Source organism: Macrobrachium rosenbergii, chromosome 2 (genome assembly GCF_040412425.1).
Source record: "Macrobrachium rosenbergii isolate ZJJX-2024 chromosome 2, ASM4041242v1, whole genome shotgun sequence".
NCBI classification, from domain to species: Eukaryota; Metazoa; Arthropoda; class Malacostraca; order Decapoda; family Palaemonidae; genus Macrobrachium; species Macrobrachium rosenbergii.
Window position 1 is genome coordinate 58,321,216 of NC_089742.1, and position 16,912 is coordinate 58,338,127.

Here is a 16,912-nt window from a genome sequence, read left to right on the forward strand (position 1 = left end):
AGTTAATTACTCTCTTAGCTCTTTTAGATTCTAGACAAGTGGTAAGTCTATTGTTCTCCATTTCAAACAGCACTTCATCAGTTGTTGGAGTTCATTTCAGTCAGAATATAAGGATTGTTTGTTACTACTGTAGTAGTCACGGGTTTTGACCCTCCTTTTGTCATTTTAAACTAATAATTCTTTGTGTTCTGTGCTTGTTTGGAAATTTGTCCAACTCTGGCTCTCTAATCACTCATGCTGCCTATGTGTACGAAGCATTGGTCGAGGAACATTAACAACAAGAGATCGTGTTGCCTCTTTAATGTTGGAATATTTGGAAATGTAATTAATCTCTTGTGCTGGACTATGGACACCAAGAAGTTATTACCATTCATGCCATCTGACAGAGGGTTTATGTTCCTAGTGACAGAAACAGGTTTAATACCCTATCCTTGGCTTATGATGATGGCTAGTTGGTGTGAAAATGCTTAATACCACATGTTCAAAATGATTATTTATCCTTTTTTGTCAAAGATAAATTTGGCACTGCTTGTAAATATAAATAAATTAGACCTACTTTCATCTTGGGCACATTTTGCAGCTCAAGGAAGCAGAATTATTTATTTTCAGCCGGATGGGTGAAAACTTTCTTTTACTGTTTTTTCGTTGAAGATAAATTTGGCACTGCTTTTAAATATAAATAAACTAGACATGCTTTCATCTTGGTTACATATTGTAGCTCAAAACTTTATCAGGTTTGCAATTTCTTTGGGACCAAATAAATAGTTCCTTTTATGTTGAATGTTGTGTAAATTTGCTTATGCCCTCAGAGTATGATGAGCCCATTTATGTGAAAATAATTTCAGTATAGTTCCAAGCTTTGAGAATAATAGTAAATATGGTATGTGCCATGTTACATTTTTGTTACTTGTTCCTTGCAAGTCTAAAATTTATATGCTATGTCTTTCAACCACTTAACTGGATACTGATTTACATCTTGTTCTCTCAGGCATCATGATTAGGTGTTGCTTTTAAATTAGTAGATATATATAGTAGTAGTTCTGTAGATTGGCCTATGGAACTATTTAATGTGAGTTGACCTACTAGCACTTCCACTTTTTTTCCATGGAGATACCATAAGATTTACCAGTGGTGTCTTGGCAATAAGCTGACAGCAGTTACTTTTTGCTAGGTGGGATAGTCTTCCCATGTTGTTGTCTTCCAACTTGTTACCACTACTGACTTTTCTGTCTCTATGATTAGTGCAGATAGATACTGGGCCATTTAGGTGATGCCAGTCAGTTTTGTTGGCATAGTGTATTGCAGTGACAAGCTATATAATTTTTGGCTCGATTTTTGATGTTCCATGCTACTGTATGAACAAAAGTGTATATATAATATGTGAAAGATTTATTTTGCTATTACTGAATAAACAGTTAAACATCATTAGGTAGTTTGTTCATGCATGTTGTAATCATCACAAGAATTGTGCCTAGTAGCTTAACTTTGATTTGAAATGTTTACCACAGCTTAAACTCTTCATGACCATGTGATTAATGGTATTTCAGTCTTTTAAGTAAAAGAGGTTGATGTCTCTTGCAGATAGAGAGAGAGGAGGGTAGTGAACGAAGGCACCATCGTCATAGGAGCAGGAGTTCAACGCCTGAAGAAAGACGGCCAACAAAACGTTCAAGATCACCACACAAGTGAGTATTGATGAAGCTTGGACTCATGTTGCATAATGGAAATCTACTGGTGAAAACCCTGTAGGGGGTTAGTCCCGTCAGTGCACCTCACTTGGTGCACTGTAGGTATTATTACTTAAAAGGTTGCTTGCAGCCTTCCATCAGCCCCTACCTGCAACCTTTCATTCCTCTTTTACAGTACCTCATTTCATATTTGTTTTCCTCCTGTTACACCTTTAAAATCTTTCACTCAATTTCCCTTTCAGCACTGAATGACCCTCATAGAACCCCTAAGTGCTTGTGCCCTTTTCTGCTAGTGAAACTGTACTAGAAAACTCATCTCTTTTACGTTCACAGGTCTCGCCATCGTACACATTCAAGATCTCCATCTCGTAAACGTAGGTCTAGGTCTCCACGAAAAAGAAGATCCCATTCACGTTCTCCATCTCGTAAACATAAGAAAAAAAGTCGGCATTAATTGTTTAAAATTGGGTATTGACTTTTTTAAAAATGGAACCAACCAACCAATATTAGTGCCAGCAAAATTGGGGTCTGAAAACTTTCTGAAGTTATAGAAATATTTTTACCAGTGACATTTAAAGTACAAACTTCAACAAAATCTTACGTGGTTGGTTAAAAATAAAAAAATATAAATTAATAGAAACTCCAAAGGTTGTTTGCACTGAGGAAGCTTTGTTGTTTTTGTCAGCATGGGAAACTGGTATTGCTTCCCAGGTGCCCTTTCCCCCTTCTCTCCTCTAACGTATCCCGAGAAACCAACAGAATTAAAATTATGGTTATAATATATGTGCAGCCTTTGTCATCCTGAGATAGTGTATTTGTTATCAGTTAATCCTGCCACCTGATTGTTAGTCATTGGATAATACCAGAATTGTGTGGGCTTCTGTGTTTTATTGACAGGTGCTGTACAAAAAATACTTTGAAAATGAAGGTACTGTGTACCTTTAGTTTTTTTTTTTACTCTATGGAAAAATGTAAAAAAAATTATCTTACAGGTCTTGCTCTAAACCAATGTTATTTTTACAAAAATGTATAGTATTTCAATACTGATTTTTATTTTAAAGACCTTACCTTCCAATTTAAAAGTATAAAATTTTTTCTACAAGGTAGGGAGCATCCACACTGTAGTAAAAACGTTAAAAAAAAAAATTTTTTTGCACTCCTTTCGTGTAATCTAACCTGCTTATAATAACGTTAAAATACTATAACCATGCTTCATTCATTGAATTAAAATTATCCAGTATTGGCCAAAAATTCATTCTGCATGGTTGCTCAACTGCCTTCGATCAATTTAGAGACCGGTACATATTTCCAAATGAGAGGACATTCCCAAAGGATTTCTTATTACATGGGGTGTAACCCAATTCAAGCAATGAAGTTACTGCATAGTGCGAAGCCTTTACACAGCTTAGTACAGTAGTAAATAAGGGTGGTCTCATATGGCTGCCAAAAAAAGTGGAAAATGAGACCACCTTTATTTAGTACTAATCTGTGTAGTAACTTCATCACTTGAATTGTGTTACATTCCATGTAATGGGAAGTCCTTTCATTTAGAAATAAGTGCCTGTCTCTTGAAATTTTTTTACAGACTAAGGCACCTTGCCAGTTTTCAGTGGTTCAGAGAATTCAGTTACTGGCAGCATTTTAACCTAGAGAAATGCTTATATATACTAAAAAATCCTCTCTAGTCCAAATACCTCAGATGAACAAGGTGTCCAGGATTGCACCATCCCTCTTTCAATGCATGCAAGAACAGAAGCCTCTTAGTTGAACAGGAGTTCAACAAAACTGCAAAGGTTGAGGATTAATGGCTGATGACCAATATTACTTCACACATTCTGAAGTGAATGAATGCTTGTGGATGCACCAGTTTCCCAAGAAATTTTGCTAAAGCCAAGTTAGTCTTTCTTATCAAGACAGGCACTGCGGTAACACCTTGAAACTGTAAATCCAAGGGGGTCCACAAGATGGACCTTCCTTGCTGTCTCATCATCCAACATCCCAGAACTTCTCCCTGATCATCGCAATCCCCTAGATCAGGGGTTGGCAACCTTTTTGAGAGAGCGGGCCAGACAGCTATGCTGTCTCTTGGAGGGCCATGATATCAAGCATACTATAAGGATCACTTGACACCTGAAACTAGGTAAAAACTGTTAGATAGTTATTATCCAGGTGTTGTGTTAGCAGAGCAGACTAAAATTCCTCGTGGGCCTGAGGTTGCCGACCCCTGCCCTAGATTGTAATAAAAGGAAAGTCGATCCCAATCCTGGGTGACTACACCCCAAGAGGGATCCCAGTCACTGAGATACCATAACAGACTGATCTTTAGGGAATGTTCCTGTACCTACAACAGTGTGAACACCTGTGAACATCCATTAGATGAAGTTGCCCTAAACAGAACATGGGGTCCTATTGTGAATGAAGTGTGAAAGACAACCTTGTTCATAAGAAACTAGTCATCTAAGGTTTCCAGCAATGTCTGCAAGTGTCGACAGAACAGAGGATTTGGATATAATCTTGGGTTATGAGAAAGAAATGGGATCAGTGGGGGAAAGGGGGTTTCAGTTTTGAAGAAGAGGAAGACCGAGTAAAGCATCGCTTCTCAACCGTCGAGCCCTCCATTCTGTTCATGTCCACTGAGGATGAAATCAAGGCACATTCTTGGAGAGATGAAGAGCTGGAGCTAGGTTCAAGACAGACCCTGTAAGGGGTGACAACAGACATTGTTTGAAAGACTGACAGAACCTCTCTGCCTTCTCTTCCTTGAACCATAAATCTTCCATGAACCAGCAAACATGAGACACTTGTTGCTGTTGCCAGACAGCGTGCACTCTTGCCCTCCACAAGTTGCCAGACAGCGTGCACTCTTGCCCTCCACAAATCATAAACACACAATAAGTGTAGATTATCATGGGTGGCAATAAATAGCACAAATTCATTCAAGCCAAAGTGCACAACCTGCAGAAAAGCCAAAGCACTCAAGAAAATACACAAGTAAACTCCCAACAGCCATGATGAGAAAGATGGTCTGTACATCTGCACAGCAAAGCAGCTGAAGAAAGTGGCACTATATACAGTACATAGTAAGTGGGAGGGCTGAACCCCTTATTCATCTACTCCTGGTTTATACCTTGTTAACAAACTTCAATGACAGGACTAACTTTTGCCAACACTAAATGTAAAAGGAAAAGGTTTGTATGCTCATGGAACACCTATACAACAGCCCTAGTACAAGACCTTTATGCAACAAAGTTATTGTCAAGGTTACTCTGTAATAATAACTTTGTTGCTCTGTAAAGAATGCAGAACTATCTTTTCAAAAACGAGCATACAAATGGTCTCAAAAAACAAAATCTGGTACACTGTTGCATGTTGAACGGACTAACATGGAAGCAGATATACCTATCATCTTCCTATACTTCATTCATCTATTCATTTATCAATCATATCATTAATTTATATATTTCACCTTCATTACGGCACTGAATAATCCTGAATTTCATAATCAATAAATCTTCCTATACTGAACAGTATATCTTTCCAACACATGGAGTAAATATTTACAGGTCTAGGTCACAGACTATATGTTGAAAGGCAGCTTAGTTATGTTAATCTCTGTAGTTCAAATTAATTTAATTACTCAAATGTGATAATGAAGAATGTTTAAATTAATTGGAACTATTAGAAAAAGAGGGGTAACCATTGACCACACTTAATAAAAAAAACTGAATTCAAACTGATCCTTGCTGATATGGTTTAGACTTTAAAGAATTTTGATTATCCATTTTATTTTTCTTCAAAAATTTGGGTTACCTTGAAGCTTGCATGAGCTGTTGGTCACGAACTGGATGCATGGTTAAATACCACGATCACACGTGAAGACCTGTAAACCTACAGTTTTTTGGTGCCTGGGATGGAATATAATAAAAGACAACTGAAATCATAATTAAAACAAGAAAATAGGACAAATTCACAAGTACCTCCAACACAAAATTCACACATGGCTAAACCTAAGTTTAAGTGCATATGCAGTAAAAACTACTTGGGGGGCCTTCTGAGGTGGAAAGTTGCAAAGTAATCTGAGGTGGAAAGTTGCAAAGTAAACATTTTGCTAACTGTTGAACATGAAGATGTACAAGAAGTACTTACAGTACAGTGTATGAAAGAATCATCATAAACGTTGCATTAGTTTTTCCCTTCAAAAAAGTTAGACATGAAAATCAGTTCTCTTCAGTCTTCTGTCCTGACTTCCCATCAGGTCTTGGTCTTCATCTGTCCCCTTGCTCCAAAATTTCCTAAGCCTTCTTATAGGAATGATAGTGAAGATTAAACTAATCTGGTTAAATAATGTATTGCCTATGTTCTTTGCATAAAGCCATGAAATTATCTTACAGAGGAATGTATTGTTATACCAGTAGGAGACCCAAATGGGCATATGAAATGAGAGCTGATTTTGAGGATACAGTTTTAGAGATAAAACCAGGAGGGAGAAAAAATACTGAATTCAAAAACTGCAAATCCAATCCATTACAGCAGTAAATTGCAAATTCTTCTCAATCATCTTCACAAAGCAAGGAGCGGGGGTGGCCTCTACTGTCGCAAATGCAACAGATGGTGTCACCAGTGCTCTCTACAAAATACAGACTTTCATAGCCCAATATGTATTACAAAAGCACATGGTGAAGACAGGCAAGCTGTTACACTGGACTGTGAAGCAGGAACTCATAGACTGTTAACAGCAGCTGTAGCACTGATGAAATGGGGAGAAAGAACTAAATGATGAAATGGGGAGAAAGAACTAAACTGGTGGTAGATAAAAACATCAAGTTAATACAGCCACCAAAGTCTTACAGTAAGTAAATACAGCCACTTTAGTGGAAAATGGAAGATTATGAAAATGTGTAACCATAAGGTGCTCAAGGGTCATGGCTGGAGTAAGACGGGGAAGATTACATTACAAACAAGGAATTGGTGGAATGTTGTATCAAGGGGCTGGAAAAAGAACTGAGGTCACAAATACTGACATTCAAATACTGACATCTTATGAACATGTGATGGAATGAATAGTTAGCTAAAAAAGCAGTAGATATAGAAGTGCAGGATGATGAGCTGTAGGAAATCACGAAAAAAGGGCAAAGGTTAAGAGCTAGATCTCATAGCAGTTGTCAGGAAGAGCACACTGCAGAAAAGTGAGCAGAACTCCTTTCACTTCCAACCAGTGTAGGAATGGGTAGACTTAAAAATTATCTATAATGATGACTGGTCTTAATGTTCATCTTCAAGATACTTTATTATATTAAGTCTAGAAACTCTGTTAAGTTACTTGTTGTGCTTTTATTTTACCTTTAGAGCAGTACTAACAAGTTTGTGACCACTGCCAACATCTACTCTGCTAAAGCTCCTAACATTCCTCAGCATTCTTTCAGTCTCTTGATTGCTATGTGATCTATTTAGTATCTACAAAACCATCTGAAGATGCATGAATGAATTTCTCATAGAGGTCCTTGAGTTGGTAATGAGTACCTCTAATTACAAGATAATTTCCAACATACAAAACCAATAAATTGCACCCAATTTCATTTGCATTCTTTCCCAGGTCTTCCTTGCCCATTGCATCCTCCACACCCAAATTGTTCCTACAAACTTGCATTTATATCACCAACAACAATTCTTATATCTTCCAGTAGTTCATTTTGAACATTTATTTAAAATTATATAATTACAGTTATAATAATTTTTCAGTTTGAATCACATACCAACTGACTGTTGTAACACATTCCACATGAAATTACTTACATTTCATTTACTCCTATTAAGCAATATTATTTTAAAAACTTTATACACATACCAGACATCAGCAATGAAGTCATGTTTTATATATTAATGTAGTCCAGTCTTAGCCTGATTTTAAATGTGGGATGCAGCAATCCTAGACTAAGTATCCTGGCCATATAATTATCTGTCCTAAGCCACTGAATGAATATTATCAAAAAACAATAATGACAGAAAAGGATAAAAGAACTAATTATCTGTCCTAAGCCCTAAATGAATATTATCAATAAACAATAATGAGAAAGAAGGAAAAAGTAGTTCTATCTTTAAATTATTACTGTAATGTTATCAATCTAGCAGTCTGGGTGTCCCTGACCTCTAGTGAAGACAGTGGCACATAGAAGCATCCAAGATGAATGTTGGTGTCCAACAGAGATCAGCACTATTTACAGGTCATCCAAGTAATGAAGGAAGCTGATAGTTATTGCAGTGATGGAAGAAGCCGAGGAGAACAGAAAGGGAGGCATCTCGGAGTATTATAATTTAACAAAGATCCAAAGGGAGGCAGCTCAGAGTATTATAATTTAACAGCAGAATCAGAGTAAGGGGTTGTCAAAATTTCCAAAAGATATGAGTAGAATGGGAGATGATTAAAAATCAATGTCACCAAACCAAAACTTATTGTGATAGGAAAGGAAGTTAAAGAATACGTACAGTAATAAAAGCATCGTTGTTGCTGATGTAAGAGATGTGTTGAGATGAGATATTATGTGTGTGGAGTGTAACACAAGGTGACACATGACATGCGAAAAATTGCAAAATATAAATGAAGCATGCCAATTTTTTAATACACAAAATAAGGGCAAGTGTGGAAGACATGGTCACATGGCAGAAGGGCATACCTTAGAAATTGAATATTTTTGTTGCCTTAAAGATGCATGCCAAGTATCAAGAAGGCAGTACAAAAAAAAAAAAAAAGCAGCAATACCCTGGATGAAATGTAAAAGAAACTGCTAGGCTATCAGTATATACTGTATGTACAAGTATCTAACTGGTAAAATAGCAAAGATTTATGTGAGCATTAGTTCTATACTAATCTATGCCACAAAGATGAACAATTACACACATGGAGGTGTTTTTTGAAGAGGTTCAACTACAAAATACGTAGTATTTATGGATGGATTGCACTGGATAGATCAGGTAATGAATGACCAAGTTGCAGAAAAATGCAGTGTTCAGAGGCTGGTAAACAGCAAAACTTCAATGACTTGAGATGATTGGGGCAAGTGATGAAAAGGGTAAGAGGGAGCAATGATTCAGAAAGGCAGCAAAACCATTTGCGACCCAGAAAAACATAAGAAACTGCTTATATAAAAACCTAAACTAAATGAGAATTACAGCAGAAGGTGAACAAAACCCTGTAACAGGAAAAATCTGACAACACTGCCAATGACAATGATGATGATAACCTGAGCACTTACAATACAATATGACACTCTTTTTAACGTAATTTGTATTTTTCCTAACATACAAACCTGAAGTCTTTACATATGGGGATTAACTTTGAGCGAGCTGGAAATCTGGCCATTAAATTTTCGCAAGATGGTTATGGTAATAGATACTGATGGTAGGGGTGGAAGCACTGCCCACCCAGTTGGTGCGCATTCAATTCCACGCAGTTTACCTTTTGGCCCAGGTAAGAGAATGAGGGGTGGTAAGAGGTGGGCCCTTTATGTAAAGACCTCAGGTTTGTGTCTTAAGAAAAATACAAATTACTTTAAACATTTGTCATTTGTTCCTACACAAATATAAACCCTCAGTCTTTACACATGGGAGACTTATTTTTGGAGGGGGGATTCTCAGTAAATCTTTGAACTGAATGGTAGTTTGGCTCACCTGGGTACTCTCTTCCTGGTCATGAAAGAGCAAAGGAAGGAGACCATACCTCTGATCTATTGAACAAGAGAGATGTTCAATTGTTAGACTTCTGGGCATTTTGAATTAAAGGAATGTAAAATTCTTGATTCAAAAAGGTCTGGGTGAACCCACAGTGTCGGAAACTATAAAGCTAAGAATAACCAACTGGTTTGCTCATAGTTAGTCCCTCTCTCCCCTTGCTAGAGAGAAGGAAGGATTTTGCATCTACTAATTCAAATGGAGCTAGATTATAGATGCAGTACTCCGTCATCTAGATCACCTGCATGCACACCCTTCCAGGATATGACAGCTCATTCACTGTTCCTCTGCCCAATGGAAGAGGAAGGAAGGCAGGAGAAAGGGAGTAGGCCAGTCCCACCCACACCTTCTCCCTGCAGCTGTACACCTTAAGCGAGATACAACCTGTCCCTCAAGAGATGGGTGAACTACATGACTTGTTGAGCATCCACCATAGGATCCAAGGAAAAGGAGTCCAAGTACCTATGGGCAATGTCCCACTGTAAAAGGAGGTGAATATGATCTGCATGATTACATTCCATCCTAGTACTCAACTGACAGGTTCTTCCCGAATTCAATGGACAGACCAATGGCCCTGGCCTCGAAATATCTGGCCTGAAACGTACTGATGTCCACCAGGAAGTTGCGGGTACACTCGTTTGATCTCACTAGTCAGAGAAATAACAATTTGGACGCCGTTGCTCTGCTAACTTGAAGCTAATGAATGAGTCATTGGCAGTGGGCTGAAAGTCTAGTCTTTACAGAGGCAACAGAGATGTCATAATGTCATTGGAGCCACAGAACCATGGAAGTGGAATGCTCCATCTCACTGATCACCTTCAAAACATGCAGAATGGCGTAAGCCTCCAGACGTAAATGGATGCCAAAGATGTATTTCTTTATTCAAGGGTGCGAGAAGACAGAACAGAGCAGCGCCAACTTCAGTAAGACAAGACGAGGACTATGATCACTCTTCTTCAGAGGTTAAATGAATTTCCAGAAGTCAAGGTGCCAAGATCAACTGTCCTTGTCTCCTGACTCAGCGAATGAATTGTTGTAATTGCATCCATCTTGCTCGGGATGTGTCATTTACAGACTGACTTAATTACAAAAACTTACGTTTTTATCAAGCGTTGTCCAAAAATTTTCCAACTATGCCTCAAGATATGACAGGTCACTTTGCTAAATGTCACATGCTGTAATTCCATTTCACAGGGGAAAATGAGACAATTATGAAAAAAATGGTCATTATAAAATAATGGTCAAGATGGAACACAGATTTGAGCCAAATAAGAGTATATACACAATTCTAAATTAAATTTGAAACTACATCAAACATGATTGACTAAGTAAATCCCTGCCTACACTCTTTAGCCTTGGCAGGGAACTCTTCTATGAAAAGAACACTTCAAAATCAAACCAGCAGGCTGAAGGGACCCCTCAGCCTTGGTAGGCAACCCTTCTAAGAGAAGGTTACTCTGAATACAAACCTTGTTCTCCAACCTTGGACTGTATCATAGCCATTGTACCATGGCATTCCATGGTCTTGGGTTCGAGTTGCCTTGCCTAAGGGTTAAATTATACATTTTTCCTCTTTTTTTCATTACTTTCCTGTTTTTTCGAAGTGTGTTGGACAGGCTAATGAGAAAGCAAAAGTTGCTTGGTGGATTATCAGGAAAGTGCCTCCTTTACCTAATCTTTTCCTTCTAAGCTCTTTGATAATTTCTAAATCCATCCTGACTGTCCTCCCCCGTTGTTTTGGCAAATCTGGCGGGTTTCTTATATGCCTTATAAGGTGTGCTGGCTCCACCTAATCGACCAGTTGCTTCTGCCATCATTTTTGTTTACTGTTCTGTTGATTTTTATGTTGCTGTTGTTACAGGTCTTTTATTGGTTTTGGTACTAATTTTATGTTGCTGATTTTAATTCTTTTCGGGGACAACGAGTTGAACCCTGTAAGAATAACTGCAGAGTACTTTACTCAAATATTCAGGGCTTAAGGTAAAATTTTCTTGACCTCCAGAGATGGGCCCATAACTACGACTTGATGTTTTTATCTGAGACACTTGTAAGTGGTAACAGGTTAAAAGTTGAGTTTTTAATCCCAGGGTTTGATGGCCCCGACTTTATTTATCGTTGTAACTTCCCACATGCGCGAGGTATGGCTGTGTACACTAAGTCTGGATGACTATGCTGTATACTGTATACCAGAAAAACTTAAAAGTGCAGTTGCCATGAAATTCCTGGTTTTAAGATTTTCAGCAAGTTCTACAATGTACAAGTATTTGCTGTTTACCGCAATCCAAATGCTGTACTGACAATTCTATACATGACTGTCTCTTGGAGAGGATTACTATGGCTCAGTCACAGGACTAAAAAGCTTCATTTGTTATTTGTGGAGACTGCAATGCAAAGCACAGGAAGTGGCTTAATCAAAATTCTTCCAATTTTGTCCAGCTAACTGAAGAACCCCCACACATTTCTGGTAAGAGAGTAGACCTCATATTCACAGAGGTTCCAGTTATTGTGACGTCCAAGGTCTGAGTACCTAGGCACCTCCAATCAATGCACCACTGAGATGGACTTATCTGTCAATCGGTATATTCCTAATTCCACTTTTGGGAAAATGGTTTGGCTGAAATCTAGAGCCAATTGAGATTGCTGTATTGAAGCTTGTCAGACACTTAATATTTCAGATGCTGCATCTGATCCAGATCCCATGGAGAAGTTAAATGAAATGCTGATGTCTATTTTAGTGAGTTCATGTCCTTAGAAAGGTCATTAAATTTAGGACAAATGACCAGCCATGGTTTGATGATACATGTAGAAGAGCTTACCATGACGAACAGAAAAAATTCTACACATGGAAATGAAATCAATCACATGAAAATTACTGTACACCATTTTTATTGAATCTTGCTGTGCTGCAAATAGAATTTTTTAAGCCACAATATAAGTACTATGTGGAATCTAAAGGACTGTCAGCTGATAGTCAATATGCATATAGGAAGCAATTAGGTACCTGCGATGCTCTTTTAGATCTGACATACCATTTGCAAGAGAACCTTGATAGGGGTTTTGAGTGTTTGATAGGGATTTTGAGTGTAGAGTAGTTTAAATAGATTTTAGTACTGTTTTTGATCTAGTAAATCACACTCATTTATAAACTTCAGAATCTTGGAGTGGGTGGATATGTTTTAGGTTTACTTAAAAGATTTCCTTACTGGTAAGCAGCAACGAGTTGCTGATGGTATCTTTAGTCACCCAAGACCTATTGTGTCTGGAGTTCCAAAGATTAGTGTTCTTGGTCCACTGCTATTTTAGTGGATACAAGTGATGGGTGTTGGCCTGGAAAACTAGATTGTTCATATGCCAATGATGCAACACTTGTGGGTGTAGTAAAGTCTCAACTTATGAGAAATGAAGACACCCTTAGTCTCAATTGTGGTGGTAGGTTTCTGTTTCCTAATATTAGCAATTATGACTTGGACCATTAACGGATAGTCTCTTGATTGTCAATTTTTCATAAGTTGTCTTTTAACAGAGATCTTTCACACTCACAACTGATCCCTGGTCCCCTTTTCTTGCTGAAAGCAACCAGATTTGGTGAACAGCAGCACCAACATGCAGTAAATGTGCCTCGCTGTAGCACTCAGTTCCAAAGGTCCTTTATTCCCCACACCATTGGACTGAGGAGCAGCCTCCCTGAGGATGTCGTACAATTGGAACTTCAAAAGTTCAAGCGAAGATGCAAAGCATTTCTACTCTAATACTACTCTCCTTGAATTTCAGCAATGAATGACCTCATAGGTCCCACTTTGCCAGCTGAGATGATGGACAACACACAATTATAAATTTGTATCTCAGATACAAAATTAATAAAAATGACATAATATTTTTAGGAAACTACAAAAATTACTGAAAAATTACCTGGCTTGAACAAAATAGATACATTACATAACAAGGTAAAATGTAAACTCTAATGTCTGTTCTTTTTACATACAATACTATAAATGTCATGAAAATAGAGATGATCATAAACAAAATGCATCCAGCTGGATATCACAAACAAAAATTATTTGGAATGAAAAACCAAGGAATCCTAGGTGAGACAATGGTAGCCTACCTTGATAAGAAAAATTTAGTTTCTTTAAGCTTTGAAAGTTTGGCATTTAGTAATATTTACACTTGAATATCTCCTCCTCTTGTCAAAATATAACACAAAAGAACAACAGTAAAAACTGGCATATGCTATGTACAAACAAGGCCATCTCAAACTGATATGTGCTAGTTTATTTAATCAATTTGGATGCTTCACCTGATCTCAAAACTGATCACAGTTGTTCATGTTATTTGAGAGCTATAGTTTCAATCTTACTCTAAGCCAGCTGAACAGTATACTTACTACCCTGGTAGTGGGCCACTTGGCCACAGTTGCCACAACAACTGCAAAAGGTGCAAGTTATAAATAAAGAGCCAAATGTAATGTTGCAAAGAGCATATCAAGAGATTTTCCTCTATACAACAGTAGAGACCTTCCAATTGGCTAAAAAATATGCTGAACTTTTTTATAAACAAAATCTCAAACTTGGAGAACAAAAACATTAACACTTTTAAGATACCATTATGTGCTTTGAGCACCAGATGAATTTTCATGTCTTTAAGCTGTCGCAGATAAGTTTAACTTATTTTTTACTTGTTACATACCAAAACTTTAGAGCCAGGAAAAACTAGATCTACAATGAAAATTTGTGTACTTTAGTACCATATTTTACATCTTAAAAACCATGGCACTGAAGATGGCTTTTTGTTAATCTTTAGGCCCTATATTTAAGGCACTGGGCAAAGTATTACTGTATCTCTTTCAGCCATCTTTACACATATACATACCAAGCATCAGTGAAAATTCCCAGTTTTTCATTCTGATATACAACACTACTTGAATTAGTAGTATAATCAAGAGAATTGAAAAATCTTCTCTCAAATGGTTGACCCTCAGTTTGTGGTGTTGAACTGCATTCTCTCCACTTGGGAAATTCCTTTCATATCATTGGATTTAAGGAATGTGATCAATTACAAAGAAACTGTATTACAGTATTGTACTTTGATATGGTGCTCTTTATGGAATGAAGAATGCATATTTTAATAGTAGGTTTGATCTGCTTCATTGTTTTCTTTATTAATTTATAAAGTATCCATTTATTTAAAGATGGTTTATATTTGGCCACTACTGTGATCAGCTCCAAGTCAAGATTTACAACCTACTTGTCTTCACAACTCAGGAATACTGTAGTTCATTCTTCCTAGAAGCTGGCTGATATAGGGCAAAATACACTTTTAAGGAGTTGATATAGCTCTCTTTAATTAACAGGAGACAATTATCTATATGGTATATGAGCCACATTCCAGTCTTTTGGGGTACAACTGACACTGAAATGCTGCTGCAAATTGTTGGTTAAAGAAATTACAATATTAAACAACTTCAGTGTACAAATATAATGATGCCCTATTTACAATTTATATAAACAATAATACAAACTGCAAATACATTTATCAACAAGTACAATGATCACAAAATTGATACTTAAATAATGTTCTTAAGAGTACTTACAATCAAGTCCTGTATATTTCATGGAACAAGTCATTCAGAAATAAAAATAGTGTCTATGAAACACCGTTCTCTTAATTTTCACTTAACGACTTGTTGTTGGGTTTACTTCTTTTTTTGACTTTTGGGGTACTGTAACTCTGGAAAGGAAAAAAAAGTTTGCTATATTCTTATGATAAATTTTAATCTTCGTTACTGAACTGTAGTATACTGTACTGTATTAAGGTATCTGTAACTCTCAGTTACTCAGTATTATATTAATTTACAGCGTATACAGTACTTCTTTACATGATAATGTTTATTTTCATTAAGAATACATTAAACTACAAGAATAAATTTAAAAATGTGTAAAAATACCTTTTCTAAACAAAAATCTTCCATATCAGAGTCATTCAGGGCTGAGGCGTCTTTTTGAAACCCTTGGCTTATTCTTTTCTGAACCTTCTTGATGCTGTGTGGATTCTTGGTATCTTCTGTAAAATTTGAAAAAGATGACTAAATCCTTAGCATTCACTAAATTCAAAAGAGAGACAAACTTCACAGCAACAATAAACATTATAATTCATGAGTTTACCTGAACAAGCAATACTGTTAACTTATTAAGTTTGACGTCTCTCTAGCAATCTTAACTTTGTGGCTTCTAGTGATAAGAAAATTGAAAGGTTTGAAAAATGGCTGTTAGATTAATGTATCCATCACTACACACTTCAATTTAATAACGATTAGTAACTACATGGATATACTGATATCATAAAAGTAGAGAACAAATCCATAAAGCAAAAAAAAAAAAACCAAGAATGTTGAATTTGAGCAACATTCACCCAAGGAAGAGGGAAATCAGCAGCACACAACTTCACACTCAATGGTCGTAAGATAAAGTGGACGGGAATCTGTAAGGAGAATGTGGGGTGCCTCACACACTCACCTGTGCTACCATATAGCTATCCTTGTTACTATCCTCATATAACCATTCAGCTCTGTGAGCAAATGTTATCCTCCATTTTAAAAGTCAATAGTTTGTATTCCCATATGAAAAAATTTACTTCATTTAAATAAAATCCCTTTTGATTTAAAAAACACTAAATCTCTCTCAATGGAAAAAATGGTGAATTATTCCATACATACTCGTATTTTCTGCTATAGAATCAGCTGGAATGCCTTTCATTCATGAATACAAAGTCAAAGTTGGAAATTTTCTTAACTACTTTATATATCAGTTAAGCAACCAAAAAAATCCTGGGGCCAATCTTTTCATGACTAATGACAAACGCCCATCGTCATTATATAGATCCACGTTCTCTTGGTAAATGATGTTGCTGACTCCAGTAGTAGCATGTATCAATACCTCTTGTTGAATTACTGTAAGATCTAAATGATCTAAATAAGAAGTCATCCAAATGCTGAGCAGCCTAGGATTCAAGCATTCCAAAGCCGTTCCACGGTGTATGTATAGTGTCAGATTAAATAAAGATACCCTTAAAAAGGATGGGTTAGTTATTAACTTTGTGAGACAGATAAACAACACTCTGACAACCAAAGAAGCTTAATGGAATCAAATTCCTCAAAATCTTGTACATCATCCTATTAGAAACCTATAATTCTAAATAACACTTAGAACTTATGATTACGATGATGATGAGCACTTCCACAGACATTTGAAATTCCAAGGGTATACAGATCCTCTGAAAAGTAAATAACTCCACTGATGTCTTATCTCTTGATTGCACTCAAATTCTACATTAGGGTCAGCTTTTACAAGCTATCTTTTCCAGGAATCACAAGGAACGGTGGACTCGAGATTTTTTTAAACAATCTAAGGTGTGCTTAGTTTTATACTCTAATAATTGTAGTCAAGCTGTGTCTTGTCAAAATACTTATGAAATTTCGTTGATCACAAATAGTTATATTTTAA

The 16,912-nt window shown here is 36.7% G+C and overlaps 2 protein-coding genes across 9 annotated transcripts in view; one reads left to right on the forward strand and one right to left on the reverse strand.

Moving 5' to 3' along the window:
* Positions 1–2,729, forward strand: part of LOC136847452 (U2 snRNP-associated SURP motif-containing protein) — a 49,597-nt gene extending 46,868 nt beyond the window's left edge. For all 5 annotated transcript variants that reach the window (XM_067119168.1, XM_067119158.1, XM_067119189.1 and 2 more), the window contains exons 22-23: positions 1,582–1,685; positions 2,022–2,729. In XM_067119168.1, coding sequence (XP_066975269.1) covers positions 1,582–1,685; positions 2,022–2,142 — 225 coding nt within the window. In that variant the 3' untranslated portion in view covers positions 2,143–2,729. The remainder of the gene's footprint in view (positions 1–1,581; positions 1,686–2,021) is intronic.
* An 11,998-nt stretch (positions 2,730–14,727) lies between these two features.
* LOC136847512 (Fanconi anemia group J protein homolog) overlaps positions 14,728–16,912 on the reverse strand; it is a 924,459-nt gene continuing 922,274 nt past the window's right edge. For all 4 annotated transcript variants that reach the window (XM_067119254.1, XM_067119260.1, XM_067119265.1 and 1 more), the window contains 2 exons: positions 15,358–15,473; positions 14,728–15,140 (listed from right to left, as the gene is read on the reverse strand). In XM_067119254.1, the coding sequence (XP_066975355.1) occupies positions 15,075–15,140; positions 15,358–15,473 (182 nt within the window). In that variant the 3' untranslated portion in view covers positions 14,728–15,074. The remainder of the gene's footprint in view (positions 15,141–15,357; positions 15,474–16,912) is intronic.